The 15,980-nt window shown below is 46.2% G+C and overlaps 1 protein-coding gene across 1 annotated transcript; it reads right to left on the bottom strand.

Moving 5' to 3' along the window:
• Nucleotides 1-759: 759 nt before the first annotated feature.
• LOC121555599 (zinc finger protein 239-like) lies at nucleotides 760-1,755 on the bottom strand. The gene is made up of 2 exons (XM_045217356.1): nucleotides 1,743-1,755; nucleotides 760-1,592 (listed from the first exon to the last, which is right to left on the bottom strand). Exons 1-2 carry the CDS (start codon nucleotides 1,753-1,755, stop codon nucleotides 820-822), a joined length of 786 nt encoding a protein of 261 aa, XP_045073291.1. The 3' UTR covers nucleotides 760-819.
• Nucleotides 1,756-15,980: the final 14,225 nt, after the last annotated feature.

Raw genomic sequence — 15,980 nt, 5'->3', positions numbered from 1 at the left:
AAACACTCAACACATCTTGGAAAGCCATTCTGGTGTGTGTTTGTTTGGCATAAAAATGTGTGTAATTGTCCTGCAGAAAAATTTAAACCCTGAAGTGGGTTTTCACCTGGGCTTTGCTCCTTTCATATTGATCCTGACAAACTCCCCCAGTCCCTGCCGGTGACAAGCATACTCATAAGATGATGCTGCCGCCACAACACTTTTTAAAATACAGAGGATCAACAACTTTGCATTCACTCCAAATGACTTACTAAATCCCCTCCAAATGACTTCCCTATAGACAAAGGGAAAAGGAGGAAGCCTGTGTTAATAAATCCAAATCATCTGTCAGCAACAAGGCCGTTAAGTAACACTACAAGGGAACAGGACATTTATATACTTTTTTGCCTTAAAAAAAAAAAAAAAACTACAGTTTGGGTCAAATCCAAAACAGCACAACACCGAGTGAAACCCTCTGTATTTTCAAGTATTGTGGTGGTTGCTCGGGCAACCTATAAACGTTCACATTTCACAGATGTTGCCGTATGTCCCTGATGTTTATTCTATAAATGTTTGATGATTTACAAACTACAAAAATCGGATAATTTGACATTAGAGCTGTCAAGAGTAGGAATTTAAAATACTGAAGGGTGAAACAAGTTGAACCATCCACCCCAGCCACATCAAAAGTTATCACAAAGAGGTCATTCCACACTCTGTGTTCTGCTACCCAGGTCTGGTGTTGGAGATCATTCCACACTCTGTGTTCTACTACCCAGGTCTGGGTGTTGGAGATCATTCCACACTCTGGGTTCTGCTACCCAGGTCTGGTGTTGGAGATCATTCCACACTCTGTGGATCTCCTGCATGTATTTTCTGATGTTTAATCAGAGACATTAGATGAGAGTATCTCTTCCCACATTGATCACAGCTATGAGGCTTCCCTCCTGTGTGTGTTCGCTTGTGTTGTGTCAAGTTGCTTAAAGTAGCAAAACTCTTCCCACAATCAGAGCAGTGGTAATGCTTCTCTCCCGTGTGTGTACGCTGGTGTGATATCAGTGCACTTGAGGTGGTACAGCTCTTTCCACAGTCAGAGCAGTGGTAAGGCTTCTCTCCCGTGTGCGTTCGCTGGTGCGTTATCAGCCCGCTCGAGGTAGAAAAGCTCTTCGCACAATCGGAGCAGTGGTATGGTTTCTCTCCCGTGTGTATTCTCTTGTGTACGGTCAGGTTGGCTGATTGAATGAATCTCTTCCCGCACTGATCACAGCAATAAGGCTTTTCTCCTGTGTGTATTTTCTGATGTCTTATCAGTTGGCTTGAGGTTGCAAAGCTCATTCCACAATCAGAGCAGTGGTAAGGTTTTTCTCCTGTGTGTATTCTGCTGTGTGTAGCCAGGCCTCCTGCCTTAGTAAAACTCTTCCCACACTGATCACAGCTATAAGGCTTTTCTCCTGTGTGGATTCTCTGATGTCTTTTAAGTTTCGTTGAAGAGATCAATCTCTTCCGCTGGTGTTTCTTTAGGTGTTCTGATCTGTAGAGACTCTTCTCTGCCTCGTCAGCATCTTGACGTTGTTGAGGCTCCCCAGAGGATCCAAGATAGTCACGTCTCTCTCCTGTTTGAACAACAAAGTCAGACAGTCAACGTAGTGAATGTTTAAATGCTTTTACAAACTTTTTTTGGACCATTTTCTTCTAACATTAAAGGGATACTTGGGGATGTTGGCAACGATGCCCTTTATCTACCTCCCCAGAGTCAGATGAACTCGTGGAGACCATTTTAAATGTCTGTGTCCAGTATGAAGGACGTTAAGAGGTAATTTCGCGAGCCAATGCTAACTAGCGTTAGCGCAATGACTGGAAGTCTATGGGTATCTGCTAGCATACTAACAAGACAGTCAAGTCTATGGGTATCGGTTTGTATTATTTCATTATCAGCTTGAGAGAAACACTGAGAGAAAACCACTGTAAATATGGATCAATAAATCAATATTACAAGATCAGACTTGATAATAAATATGTATATAGTGTTATAAACTCTCCATAACATCTGAACTACAGTATATAGTGTTATAACCTCTCCATAACATCTGAACTACAGTATATAGTGTTATAAACTCTCCATAACATCTGAACTACAGTATATAGTTATAACCTCTCCATCTGAACTACAGTATATAGTGTTATAAACTCTCCTTCTGAACTACAGTATATAGTGTTATAACCTCTCCTTCTGAACTACAGTATATAGTGTTATAACCTCTCCTTCTGAACTACAGTATATAGTGTTATAAACTCTCCTTCTGACCTACAGTATATAGTGTTATATCCGCTCCTTCTGAACTACAGTATAGATACGTTTCTTCAAGTGCAGTCACAAAAACCATCAAGCGCTATGATGAAACTGGCTCTCATGAGGACCGCCACAGGAATGGAAGACCCAGAGTTACCTCTGCTGCAGAGGATAAGTTCATATGAGTTATCAGCCTCAGAAATTGCAGCCCAAATAAGTGCTTCACGGAGTTCAAGTAACAGACACATCTCAACATCAACTGTTCAGAGGGGACTGTGTGAATCAGGCCTTCATGGTCGAATTGCTGCAAAGAAACCACTACTAAAGGACACCAATAAGAAGAAGAGACCTGCTTGGGCCAAGAAACACGAGCAATGGACATTAGACCGGTGGAAATCTGTCCTTTGGCCTGGAGTCCAAATTGGAGATTTTTGGTGTCTTTGTGAGACGCGGTGTGGGTGAACCGATGACCTCAGCATGTGTAGTTCCCACCGTAAAGCATGGAGGAGGAGGTGTTATGGTGTTGGGGTGCTTTGCTGGTGACACTGTCTGTGATTTATTTAGAATTCAAGGCACACTTAACCAGCATGGCTACCACAGCGTTCTGCAGCGATACGCCATCCCATCTGGTTTGGGCTTAGGGACTATCATTTGTTTTTCAACAGGACAATGACCCAACACACCTCCAGGCTGTGTAAGGGCTATTTTACCAAGAAGCAGAGTGATGGAGTGCTGCATCAGATGACCTGGCCTCCACAATCACCCGACCTCAACCCAATTGGGATGGTTTGGGATGAGTCGGATGGCAGAGTGAAGGAAAAGCAGCCAACAAGTGCTCAGCATATGTGGGAACTCCTTCAAGACAGCTGGTTGAGAGAATTCCAAGTGTATTCAAGCTGTATCAAAGCTGTCATCAAGGCAAAGGGTGGCTATTTGAAGAATGTCAAATATAAAATATATTTTGGATTTGTTTAACACTTTTTTGGTTACTACATGATTCCATATGTGTTATTTCATAGTTTTGATGTCTTCACTATTATTCTACAATGTAGAAAATAGTTTAAAAAATGAAGGAAAACCCTTGAATGAGTAGGTGTGTCCAAACGTTTGACTGGTACTGTATGTATATACAGCTCTGGAAAAAATTAAGAGACCACTGCAAATATTTATTAAATCAGCGTCTCTACATGTATGACAGCCATTCCATTCCAGTGTCTGTTGAATTCCAACACAGGCACACCTCATTCTACTGAATTAGGTACTGATTAGGTGATCACCTGAACCAAATCTTATTTAACGAGGAAAAGTATAAAAACCACTGCTGTGGTCATCACTATCCTCTTGCAATAGGACCAGCTGGATGGCAAAAACAGTGCTAATAGTACCTCAAAAGTAATTTTAATCAAAAAATAACTATTGACCATGCCAAAAGAGTTGAAAAGGAAAGTTTTGAGTGAGGAAAAGAAGGGTTCAATTCTGGCTTTACTGGCAGAGGGATACAGTGAGCGTCAGGTTGCTTCCATCCTTAACATTTCAAAGACGGCGGTTCATAAGAACAAGGTCAAGCAGCAGACATTGGGGACAACAAAGCTACAGACCGGCAGAGGGCGAAAACGACTCTCTACTGACCGGGATGACCGCCAACTCATTCGAATGTCACTCAACAACCGTAGGATGACATCAAGTGACCTACAAAAAGAATGGCAAACGGCAGCTGGGGTAAAGTGCACGGCGAGGACGGTTCGAAACAGGCTCCTAGGGGCAGGGCTGAAGTCGTGCAAAGCTAGAAAAAAGCCCTTAATCAATGAGAAGCAAAGAAGAGCCAGGCTGAGGTTTGCAAAAGACAATAAGGATTGGACCGTAGAGGACTGGAGTAAGGTCATCTTCTCTGATGAGTCCAATTTTCAGCTTTGCCCAACACCTGGTCGTCTAATGGTTAGACGGAGACCTGGAGAGGCCTACAAGCCACAGTGTCTCGCACCCACTGTGAAATTTGGTGGAGGATCGGTGATGACCTGGGGGTGCTTCAGCAAGGCTGGAATCGGGCAGATTTGTCTTTGTGAAGGACGCATGAATCAAGCCACGTACAAGGTTGTCCTGGAAGAAAACTTGCTTCCTTTTGCTCTGAAATTGTTCTCCAACTCTGAGGATTGTTTTTTCCAGCAGGACAATGCGCCATGCCACACAGCCATTTCAATCAATGTGTGGATGGAGGACCACCAGATCAAGACCCTGTCATGGCCAGCCCAATCTCCAGACCTGAACCCCATTGAAAACTTCTGGAATGTGATCAAGAGGAAGATGGATGGTCACAAGCCATCAAACAAAGCCGAGCTGCTTGAATTTTTGCGCCAGGAATGGCATAAAGTCACCCAACGTCAATGTGAAAGACTGGTGGAGAGCATGCCAAGACGCATGAAAGCTGTGATTGAAAATCAGGGTTATTCCACCAAATATTGATTTCTGAACTCTTCCTAAGTTAAAACATTAGTATTGTGTTGTTTAAAAATGAACATGAACTTATTTTCTTTGCATTATTCGAGGTCTGACAACATGTTTTGACCAGTTGTCATTTTCTGCAAATAAATGCTCTAAATGAAAATATTTTTATTTGGAATTTGGGAGAAATGTTGTCAGTAGTTTATAGAATAAAACAAAAATGTTATGTAAGTCGCTCTGGATAAGAGCATCTGCTAAATGACTAAATATGTACAAAAAATATTACCCAAACACATACCTATAAATAGTAAAACCAGAAAAACTCATCATTTTGCAGTGGTCTCTTAATTTTTTCAGCAGCTGTATATGTATGTATATATATATATATACAGTGGGGAAAGAAAGTATTTAGTCAGCCACCAATTGTACAAGTTCTCCCACTTAAAAAGATGAGAGAGGCCTGTAATTTTCATCATAGGTACACGTCAACTATGACAGACAAATTGAGGAAAAAAAATCCAGAAAATCACATTGTAGGATTTTTTATGAATTTATTTGCAAATTATGGTGGAAAATAAGTATTTGGTCACCTACAAACAAGCAAGATTTCTGGCTCTCACAGACCTGTAACAACTTCTTTAAGAGGCTCCTCTGTCCTCCACTCGTTACCTGTATTAATGGCACCTGTTTGAACTTGTTATCAGTATAAAAGACACCTGTCCACAACCTCAAATAGTCACACTCCAAACTCCACTATGGCCAAGACCAAAGAGCTGTCAAAGGACACGAGAAACAAAATTGTAGACCTGCACCAGGCTGGGAAGACTGAATCTGCAATAGGTAAGCAGCTTGGTTTGAAGAAATCAACTGTGGGAGCAATTATTAGGAAATGGAAGACATACAAGACCACTGATAATCTCCCTCGATCTGGGGGCTCCACGCAAGATCTCACCCCGTGGGGTCAAAATGATCACAAGAACGGTGAGCAAAAATCTCAGAACCACACGGGGGACCTAGTGAATGACCTGCAGAGAGCTGGGACCAAAGTTACAAAGCCTACCATCAGTAACACACTACGCCGCCAGGGACTCAAATCCTGCAGTGCCAGACGTGTCCCCCTGCTTAAGCCAGTACATGTCCAGGCCCGTCTGAAGTTTGCTAGAGTGCATTTGGATGATCCAGAAGAGGATTGGGAGAATGTCATATGGTCAGATGAAACCAAAATATAACTTTTTGGTAAAAACTCAACTCGTCGTGTTTGGAGGACAAAGAATGCTGAGTTGCATCCAAAGAACACCATACCTACTGTGAAGCATGGGGGTGGAAACATCATGCTTTGGGGCTGTTTTTCTGCAAAGGGACCAGGACGACTGATCCGTGTAAAGGAAAGAATGAATGGGGCCATGTATCGTGAGATTTTGAGTGAAAACCTCCTTCCATCAACAAGGGCATTGAAGATGAAACGTGGCTGGGTCTTTCAGCATGACAATGATCCCAAACACACCGCCCGGGCAACGAAGGAGTGGCTTCGTAAGAAGCATTTCAAGGTCCTGGAGTGGCCTAGCCAGTCTCCAGATCTCAACCCCATAGAAAATCTTTGGAGGGAGTTGAAAGTCCGTGTTGCCCAGCGACAGCCCCAAAACATCACTGCTCTAGAGGAGATCTGCATGGAGGAATGGGCCAAAATACCAGCAACAGTGTGTGAAAACCTTGTGAAGACTTACAGAAAACGTTTGACCTGTGTCATTGCCAACAAAGGGTATATAACAAAGTATTGAGAAACTTTTGTTATTGACCAAATACTTATTTTCCACCATAATTTGCAAATAAATTCATAAAAAATCCTACAATGTGATTTTCTGGGAAAAAAAATCTCATTTTGTCTGTCATAGTTGACGTGTACCCATGATGAAAATTACAGGCCTCTCTCATCTTTTTAAGTGGGAGAACTTGCACAATTGGTGGCTGACTAAATACTTTTTTTCCCCACTGTGTGTATATATATATATATATATATATATATATATATATATATATATATATATATATATATATATATACATACACAACAAAATAATGATTGTGGAATCTGAAAAGACACGTATCCTGAAAGCATGATGGTGTCATTACTACATTCACATGCTGAAAGAAAGGAAAGAAGTTGGTCGAATAAAGAAGTGTGTCATTGTAGCAAAGTATTTAGAAACTAAAAATCTGATCTCTTAAACGTTTGGTTCATTGTTGTTCTATTATCTATGCTAAAGGCCATCATTGGTTTTGGCCCAACAGGCCTGGCATATTACCACGTTCAAAGAGCTTTCCGTTTTGATTTGGTTATTTTGCCGAAAAACCTTTAGGCCTACCTATAGAAACATTTAAAAACAACTCTGCATCTCTGCCCAGCCTGGCAAGAGTGGCCAAAGGCGTGTTTAGCATCCCCCAGTGTCTCTGCAGGTGAGGAGAGGATATTCTCCACTGCTGGCCTGGTTCAGCATCCCCCAGTGTCTCTGCAGGTGAGGAGAGGATATTCTCCACTGCTGGCCTGGTTCAGCATCCCCCAGTGTCTCTGCAGGTGAGGAGAGGATATTCTCCACTGCTGGCCTGGTTCAGCATCCCCCAGTGGCTCTGCAGGTGAGGAGAGGATATTCTCCACTGCTGGCCTGGTTCAGCATCCCCCAGTGTCTCTGCAGGTGAGGAGAGGATATTCTCCACTGCTGGCCTGGTTCAGCATCCCCCAGTGTCTCTGCAGGTGAGGAGAGGATATTCTCCACTGCTGGCCTGGTTCAGCATCCCCCAGTGTCTCTGCAGGTGAGGAGAGGATATTCTCCACTGCTGGCCTGGTTCAGCATCCCCCAGTGTCTCTGCAGGTGAGGAGAGGATATTCTCCACTGCTGGCCTGGTTCAGCATCCCCCAGTGTCTCTGCAGGTGAGGAGAGGATATTCTCCACTGCTGGCCTGGTTCAGCATCCCCCAGTGTCTCTGCAGGTGAGGAGAGGATATTCTCCACTGCTGGCCTGGTTCAGCATCCCCCAGTGTCTCTGCAGGTGAGGAGAGGATATTCTCCACTGCTGGCCTGGTTCAGCATCCCCGGTGTCTCTGCAGGTGAGGAGAGGATATTCTCCACTGCTGGCCTGGTTCAGCATCCCCCAGTGTCTCTGCAGGTGAGGAGAGGATATTCTCCACTGCTGGCCTGGTTCAGCATCCCCCAGTGTCTCTGCAGGTGAGGAGAGGATATTCTCCACTGCTGGCCTGGTTCAGCATCCCCCAGTGTCTCTGCAGGTGAGGAGAGGATATTCTCCACTGCTGGCCTGGTTCAGCATCCCCCAGTGTCTCTGCAGGTGAGGAAAGGATATTCTCCACTGCTGGCCTGGTTCAGCATCCCCCAGTGTCTCTGTAGGTGAGGAGAGGATATTCTCCACTGCTGGCCTGGTTCAGCATCCCCCAGTGTCTCTGCAGGTGAGGAGAGGATATTCTCCACTGCTGGCCTGGTTCAGCATCCCCCAGTGTCTCTGCAGGTGAGGAGAGGATATTCTCCACTGCTGGCCTGGTTCAGCATCCCCCAGTGTCTCTGCAGGTGAGGAGAGGATATTCTCCACTGCTGGCCTGGTTCAGCATCCCCCAGTGTCTCTGCAGGTGAGGAGAGGATATTCTCCACTGCTGGCCTGGTTCAGCATCCCCCAGTGTCTCTGCAGGTGAGGAGAGGATATTCTCCACTGCTGGCCTGGTTCAGCATCGCCAGTGTCTCTGCAGGTGAGGAGAGGATATTCTCCACTGCTGGCCTGGTTCAGCATCCCCCAGTGTCTCTGCAGGTGAGGAGAGGATATTCTCCACTGCTGGCCTGGTTCAGCATCCCCCAGTGTCTCTGCAGGTGAGGAGAGGATATTCTCCACTGCTGGCCTGGTTCAGCATCCCCCAGTGTCTCTGCAGGTGAGGAGAGGATATTCTCCACTGCTGGCCTGGTTCAGCATCCCCCAGTGGCTCTGCAGGTGAGGAGAGGATATTCTCCACTGCTGGCCTGGTTCAGCATCGCCAGTGTCTCTGCAGGTGAGGAGAGGATATTCTCCACTGCTGGCCTGGTTCAGCATCCCCCAGTGTCTCTGCAGGTGAGGAGAGGATATTCTCCACTGCTGGCCTGGTTCAGCATCCCCGGTGTCTCTGCAGGTGAGGAGAGGATATTCTCCACTGCTGGCCTGGTTCAGCATCCCCCAGTGTCTCTGCAGGTGAGGAGAGGATATTCTCCACTGCTGGCCTGGTTCAGCATCCCCCAGTGTCTCTGCAGGTGAGGAGAGGATATTCTCCACCGCTGGCCTGGTTCAGCATCCCCCAGTGTCTCTGCAGGTGAGGAGAGGATATTCTCCACCGCTGGCCTGGTTCAGCATCCCCCAGTGTCTCTGCAGGTGAGGAGAGGATATTCTCCACTGCTGGCCTGGTTCAGCATCCCCCAGTGTCTCTGCAGGTGAGGAGAGGATATTCTCCACTGCTGGCCTGGTTCAGCATCCCCCAGTGTCTCTGCAGGTGAGGAGAGGATATTCTCCACCGCTGGCCTGGTTCAGCATCCCCCAGTGTCTCTGCAGGTGAGGAGAGGATATTCTCCACCGCTGGCCTGGTTCAGCATCCCCCAGTGTCTCTGCAGGTGAGGAGAGGATATTCTCCACCGCTGGCCTGGTTCAGCATCCCCCAGTGTCTCTGCAGGTGAGGAGAGGATATTCTCCACCGCTGGCCTGGTTCAGCATCCCCCAGTGTCTCTGCAGGTGAGGAGAGGATATTCTCCACCGCTGGCCTGGTTCAGCATCCCCCAGTGTCTCTGCAGGTGAGGAGAGGATATTCTCCACTGCTGGCCTGGTTCAGCATCCCCCAGTGTCTCTGCAGGTGAGGAGAGGATATTCTCCACTGCTGGCCTGGTTCAGCATCCCCCAGTGGCTCTGCAGGTGAGGAGAGGATATTCTCCACTGCTGGCCTGGTTCAGCATCCCCCAGTGTCTCTGCGGGTGAGGAGAGGATATTCTCCACCGCTGGCCTGGTTCAGCATCCCCCAGTGTCTCTGCAGGTGAGGAGAGGATATTCTCCACTGCTGGCCTGTTTTCCAGGAGCCTGAAGGCACAGACTGGCCAAACTCGTGTTTCTAAAAATGAATTTTAAAAGGCATTAAGTCATTTTTCGTTTAATTTGTATTTAACTCTAAGTAAGTCACAGGCTATATGCGGAATTTATAGACTATAATGATTTAATAGAACAAAATGTTTAAATATGCTGTTTAATATGACATGTAGATTATTTGAAATGATGAGCGCTTCTTACAGTCACCTTTTCATGTTGTTTATTCAAATACTTTTCATTCAAATCCATATGGTTTGGTTTCAATACTTTAAAAAACCAAAATGGTAGGTCCAGGTAGTCACAAAAAATAGATGGGGTGTTGGTTACATTGTGATTTTAATGAACAGTGCAACAGATCCACAGATGATGCAATCTCTATCGCACTCCACACTGCCCTTTCCCACCTGGACAAGAGGAACACCTACGTGAGAATGCTATTCATTGACTACAGCTCAGCATTCAACACCATAGTGCCCTCTAAGCTCATCACTAAGCTAAGGATCCTGGGACTAAACACCTCCCTCTGCAACTGGATCCTGGACTTCCTGACGGGCCGCCCCCAGGTGGTAAGGGTAGGTAACAACACATCTGCCACACTGATCCTCAACACGGGGGCCCCTCAGGGGTGCGTGCTCAGTCCCCTCCTGTACTCTCTGTTCACCCATGACTGCATGGCCAGGCACGACTCCAACACCATCATTAAGTTTGCCGACGACACAACAGTGGTAGGCCTGATCACCGACAACGATGAGACAGCCTATAGGGAGGAGGTCAGAGATCTGGCCGTGTGGTGCCAGGACAACAACCTCTCCCTCAACGTGACCAAGACAAAGGAGATGATTGTGGACTACAGGAAAAAAAAGAGGACTGAGCACGCCCCCATTCTCATCGACGGGGCTGTAGTGGAACAGGTTGAGAGCTTCAAGTTCCTTGGTGTCCACATCACCAACGAACTATCATGGTCCAAACACACCAAGACAGTCGTGAAGAGGGCACGACAAAGCCTATTCCCCCTCAGGAGACTAAAAAGATTTGGCATGGGTCCTCAGATCCTCAAAAAATTCTACAGCTGCACCATCGAGAGCATCCTGACTGGTTGCATCACCGCCTGGTATGGCAACTGCTTGGCCTCTGACCGCAAGGCACTACAGAGGGTAGTGCGTACGGCCCAGTACATCACTGGGTCCAAGCTTCCGGCCATCCAGGACCTCTATACCAGGCGGTGTCAGAGGAAGGCCCTCAAAATTGTCAAAGACTCCAGCCACCCTAGTCATAGACTGTTCTCTCTGCTACCGCACGGCAAGCGGTACCGGAGTGCCAAGTCTAGGTCCAAAAGACTTCTCAACAGCTTCTACCCCCAAGCCATAAGACTCCTGAACAGCTAATCATGGCTACCCGGACTATTTGCACTGCCCCCCCCACCCCATCCTTTTTACGCTGCTGCTACTCTGTTAAGTATTTATGCATAGTCACTTTAACTCTACCCACATGTACATATTACCTCAACTACCTCAACTAGCCGGTGCCCCCGCACATTGACTCTGCAACGGTACCCCCTGTATATATAGCCTCCCTACTGTCACTTTATTTTACTGTATATATAGCCTCCCTACTGTCACTTTATTTTACTTCTGCTCTTTTTCTCTCAACACTTTTTTTGTTGTTGTTTTATTCTTACTTTTTTTGTTTAAAATAAATGCACTGTTGGTTAAGGGCTGTAAGTAAGCATTTCACTGTAATGTCTGCACCTGTTGTATTCGGCGCATGTGACCAATAAAATTTGATTTGATTTGAATGGAGCGAATTTGGAGCGGCAGTTTTCTTTTTGTGTGAGTGCGGAGCGGTTTTTTAGGGATTGGTAAAGGGCGTGGCGCGCCGGAGCGGTTTTTTAGGGCGTGGCGCGTCGCTCCACGAGGGATGAACGGGATTTCCATCCGCTCCCATACTCTGGTCCCCAAAAACATGTGATAGGGAAGCCATTTCGTTGCTGTTTAAACCCCAGATTGCCACCTTTAAAAAAAAGCCACACATCAATCAAGCAATCTGCAGTTTGAAACCATGAGGGGGTTTGATTCATCTCTGGGTGTTGTGAAACGAAAGTTGAAGTTTGCTCATGAGGCATTTTATAAGTTCTATTCTTCAAGAATCAATGGCTATATATAGGCCTAACTAAAGTTTTTTAAAAATGATGTAGGAATGCAGATTGACCCTTTAACACCACACATCAGTTCAACAACTGCAGAGTTTGTGCCTCTGTTTTTAAGACAGTACTTACTGGTGTTAATCAGATCTCCTGTCTCCTCTTCCAATATGACAGTTATCTCTCCCTCCTCTTTCACTCTGAACGCGTCTTCCTCTTCTTTCACTGTAAGGTCTTCCTCTTCTTCTTTCACTGTAACAGCTTCACCCTCTACTTCTTTCTTTACTGTGACATCCTCCTCTTCCTCCTCCTCTTTCACGACAACGTTCAGCCACAGACCCTCTTTCTCCGTCCAGCAGACCTCCTCTTCTTTAGCAGGAGGAGAGTAGCTTAGTGAGCTCATGGTCGGGGATGTTAGCTAGCTAGTTAGCATTAGCGACTAGCCTATTGCTAGGAAAATGTATCAAGCCAGCTAGCTGACCAATAACAACAAAGTAAATATGAATTTAGTTGGGCTAAATAGCTAGACGACAGAAGTGTGTTAATAAAACAAACAGTGACTAATATAAACCGGAAAACGGCGTAAAGAGCTTCAATATTTGGGTTTTATTTAGTCTAGCAAGCTACCGAGGTGGTTAAATCCATAGAATCAGTAGCAGCCGTGTTGCTGTTGAAGAAGCGTCCCGTCCACTACATTATACGTCACACTGGCAGCACCAAATGAAAGATCCACATCGCCATCTGCTGACTGGAGTGGGTAATGTTTATTTTAATTTCAGACCCAAAAAAGTGAAATCACTTTCAATTACTGTTTTTCTTTTATTTCAAGAATAACATTTTATAACATTACAATATAGAGTATAATAGTGATAATACTTATATGAAGCCTACATATAGGGAACAATGATTTGATTAATGCAAATTCATATTCATTGAAACAAAGTTGATCTAATACACACACAATCCTGAAAAGGTTTAGGGTCACTACGTGTCCTGATAAGGGTTAGGGTCACTACGTGTCCTGATAAGGGTTAGGGTTAGGGTCACTACGTGTCCTGATAAGGGTTAGGGTCACTACGTGTCCTGATAAGGGTTAGGGTCACTACGTGTCCTGATAAGGGTAAGGGTTAGGGTCACTACGTGTCCTGATAAGGGTTAGGGTCACTACGTGTCCTGATAAGGGTAAGGGTTAGGGTCACTACGTGTCCTGATAAGGGTTAGGGTTAGGGTCACTACGTGTCCTGATAAGGATTAGGGTCACTACGTGTCCTGATAAGGGTTAGGGTCACTACGTGTCCTGATAAGGTTTAGGGTTAGGGTCACTATGTGTCCTGATTATGGTTAGGGTCACTACGTGTCCTGATAAGGTTTAGGGTTAGGGTCAATACGTGTCCTGATAAGGTTTAGGGTCACTACGTGTCCTGATAAGGATAGGGTCACTACGTGTCCTGATAAGGGTTAGGGTTAGGGTCACTACGTGTCCTGATAAGGATTAGGGTCACTACGTGTCCTGATAAGGGTTAGGGTCACTACGTGTCCTGATAAGGGTTAGGGTTAGGGTCACTACGTGTCCTGATAAGGAATAGGGTCACTACGTGTCCTGATAAGGGTTAGGGTCACTACGTGTCCTGAAAAGGTTTAGGGTCACTACGTGTCCTGATAAGGGTTAGGGTCACTACGTGTCCTGATAAGGGTTAGGGTCACTACGTGTCCTGATAAGGGTTAGGGTCACTACGTGTCCTGATAAGGGTTAGGGTCACTACGTGTCCTGATAAGGGTTAGGGTCACTACGTGTCCTGATAAGGGTAAGGGTTAGGGTCACTACGTGTCCTGATAAGGGTTAGGGTTAGGGTCACTACGTGTCCTGATAAGGATTAGGGTCACTACGTGTCCTGATAAGGGTTAGGGTCACTACGTGTCCTGATAAGGGTAAGGGTTAGGGTCACTACGTGTCCTGATAAGGTTTAGGGTTAGGGTCACTATGTGTCCTGATTATGGTTAGGGTCACTACGTGTCCTGATAAGGGTTAGGGTTAGGGTCACTACGTGTCCTGATAAGGGTTAGGGTCACTACGTGTCCTGATAAGGTTTAGGGTTAGGGTCAACACGTGTCCTGATAAGGTTTAGGGTCACTACGTGTCCTGATAAGGATAGGGTCACTACGTGTCCTGATAAGGGTTAGGGTTAGGGTCACTACGTGTCCTGATAAGGATTAGGGTCACTACGTGTCCTGATAAGGGTTAGGGTCACTACGTGTCCTGATAAGGGTTAGGGTTAGGGTCACTACGTGTCCTGATAAGGAATAGGGTCACTACGTGTCCTGATAAGGGTTAGGGTCACTACGTGTCCTGATTAGGGTTAGGGTCACTACGTGTCCTGATAAGGGTTAGGGTCACTACGTGTCCTGATAAGGGTTAGGGTCACTGAGTGTCCTGATAAGGGTTAGGGTCACTACGTGTCCTGATAAGGGTTAGGGTTAGGGTCACTACGTGTCCTGATAAGGGTTAGGGTTAGGGTCACTACGTGTCCTGATAAGGGTTAGGGTCACTACGTGTCCTGATAAGGGTTAGGGTTAGGGTCACTACGTGTCCTGATAAGGGTTAGGGTTAGGGTCACTACGTGTCCTGATAAGGGTTAGGGTCACTACGTGTCCTGATAAGGGTTAGGGTTAGGGTCACTACGTGTCCTGATAAGGGTTAGGGTCACTACGTGTCCTGATAAGGGTTAGGGCCACTATGTGTCCTGATAAGGGTTAGGGTCACTACGTGTCCTGATAAGGGTAAGGGTTAGGGTCACTACGTGTCCTGATAAGGGTTAGGGTTAGGGTCACTACGTGTCCTGATAAGGATTAGGGTCACTATGTGTCCTGATAAGGTTTAGGGTTAGGGTCACTACGTGTCCTGATAAGGGTTAGGGTTAGGGTCACTACGTGTCCTGATAAGGGTTAGGGTTAGGGTCACTACGTGTCCTGATAAGGGTTAGGGTCACTACGTGTCCTGATAAGGGTTAGGGTCACTACGTGTCCTGATAAGGGTTAGGGTCACTACGTGTCCTGATAAGGTTTAGGGTTAGGGTCAATACGTGTCCTGATAAGGTTTAGGGTCACTACGTGTCCTGATAAGGATAGGGTCACTACGTGTCCTGATAAGGGTTAGGGTTAGGGTCACTACGTGTCCTGATAAGGATTAGGGTCACTACATGTCCTGATAAGGGTTAGGGTCACTACGTGTCCTGATAAGGGTTAGGGTTAGGGTCACTACGTGTCCTGATAAGGGTTAGGGTCACTACGTGTCCTGATAAGGGTTAGGGTCACTACGTGTCCTGATTAGGGTTAGGGTCACTACGTGTCCTGATAAGGGTTAGGGTTAGGGTCACTACGTGTCCTGATAAGGGTTAGGGTTAGGGTCACTACGTGTCCTGATAAGGGTTAGGGTCACTACGTGTCCTGATAAGGGTTAGGGTCAATACGTGTCCTTATAAGGTTTAGGGTTAGGGTCACTACGTGTCCTGATTATGGTTAGGGTCACTACGTGTCCTGATAAGGGTTAGGGTTAGGGTCACTACGTGTCCTGATAAGGGTTAGGGTCACTACGTGTCCTGATAAGGTTTAGGGTCACTACGTGTCCTGATAAGGATTAGGGTTAGGGTCACTACGTGTCCTGATAAGGATTAGGGTTAGGGTCACTACGTGTCCTGATAAGGGTTAGGGTCACTACGTGTCCTGATAAGGGTTAGGGTCACTACGTGTCCTGATAAGGGTTAGGGTCACTACGTGTCCTGATAAGGGTTAGGGTCAATACGTGTCCTTATAAGGTTTAGGGTTAGGGTCACTACGTGTCCTGATTATGGTTAGGGTCACTACGTGTCCTGATAAGGGTTAGGGTTAGGGTCACTACGTGTCCTGATAAGGGTTAGGGTCACTACGTGTCCTGATAAGGGTTAGGGTCACTACGTGTCCTGATAAGGGTTAGGGTTAGGGTCAATACGTGTCCTGATAAGGTTTAGGGTCACTACGTGTCCTGATAAGGATAGGGTCA

Source organism: Coregonus clupeaformis, unplaced genomic scaffold (genome assembly GCF_020615455.1).
Source record: "Coregonus clupeaformis isolate EN_2021a unplaced genomic scaffold, ASM2061545v1 scaf1024, whole genome shotgun sequence".
Classification (NCBI taxonomy): domain Eukaryota; kingdom Metazoa; phylum Chordata; class Actinopteri; order Salmoniformes; family Salmonidae; genus Coregonus; species Coregonus clupeaformis.
Note: the sequence above shows the minus strand (reverse complement) of the source record. Positions and strands in the feature narration are given on the sequence as shown.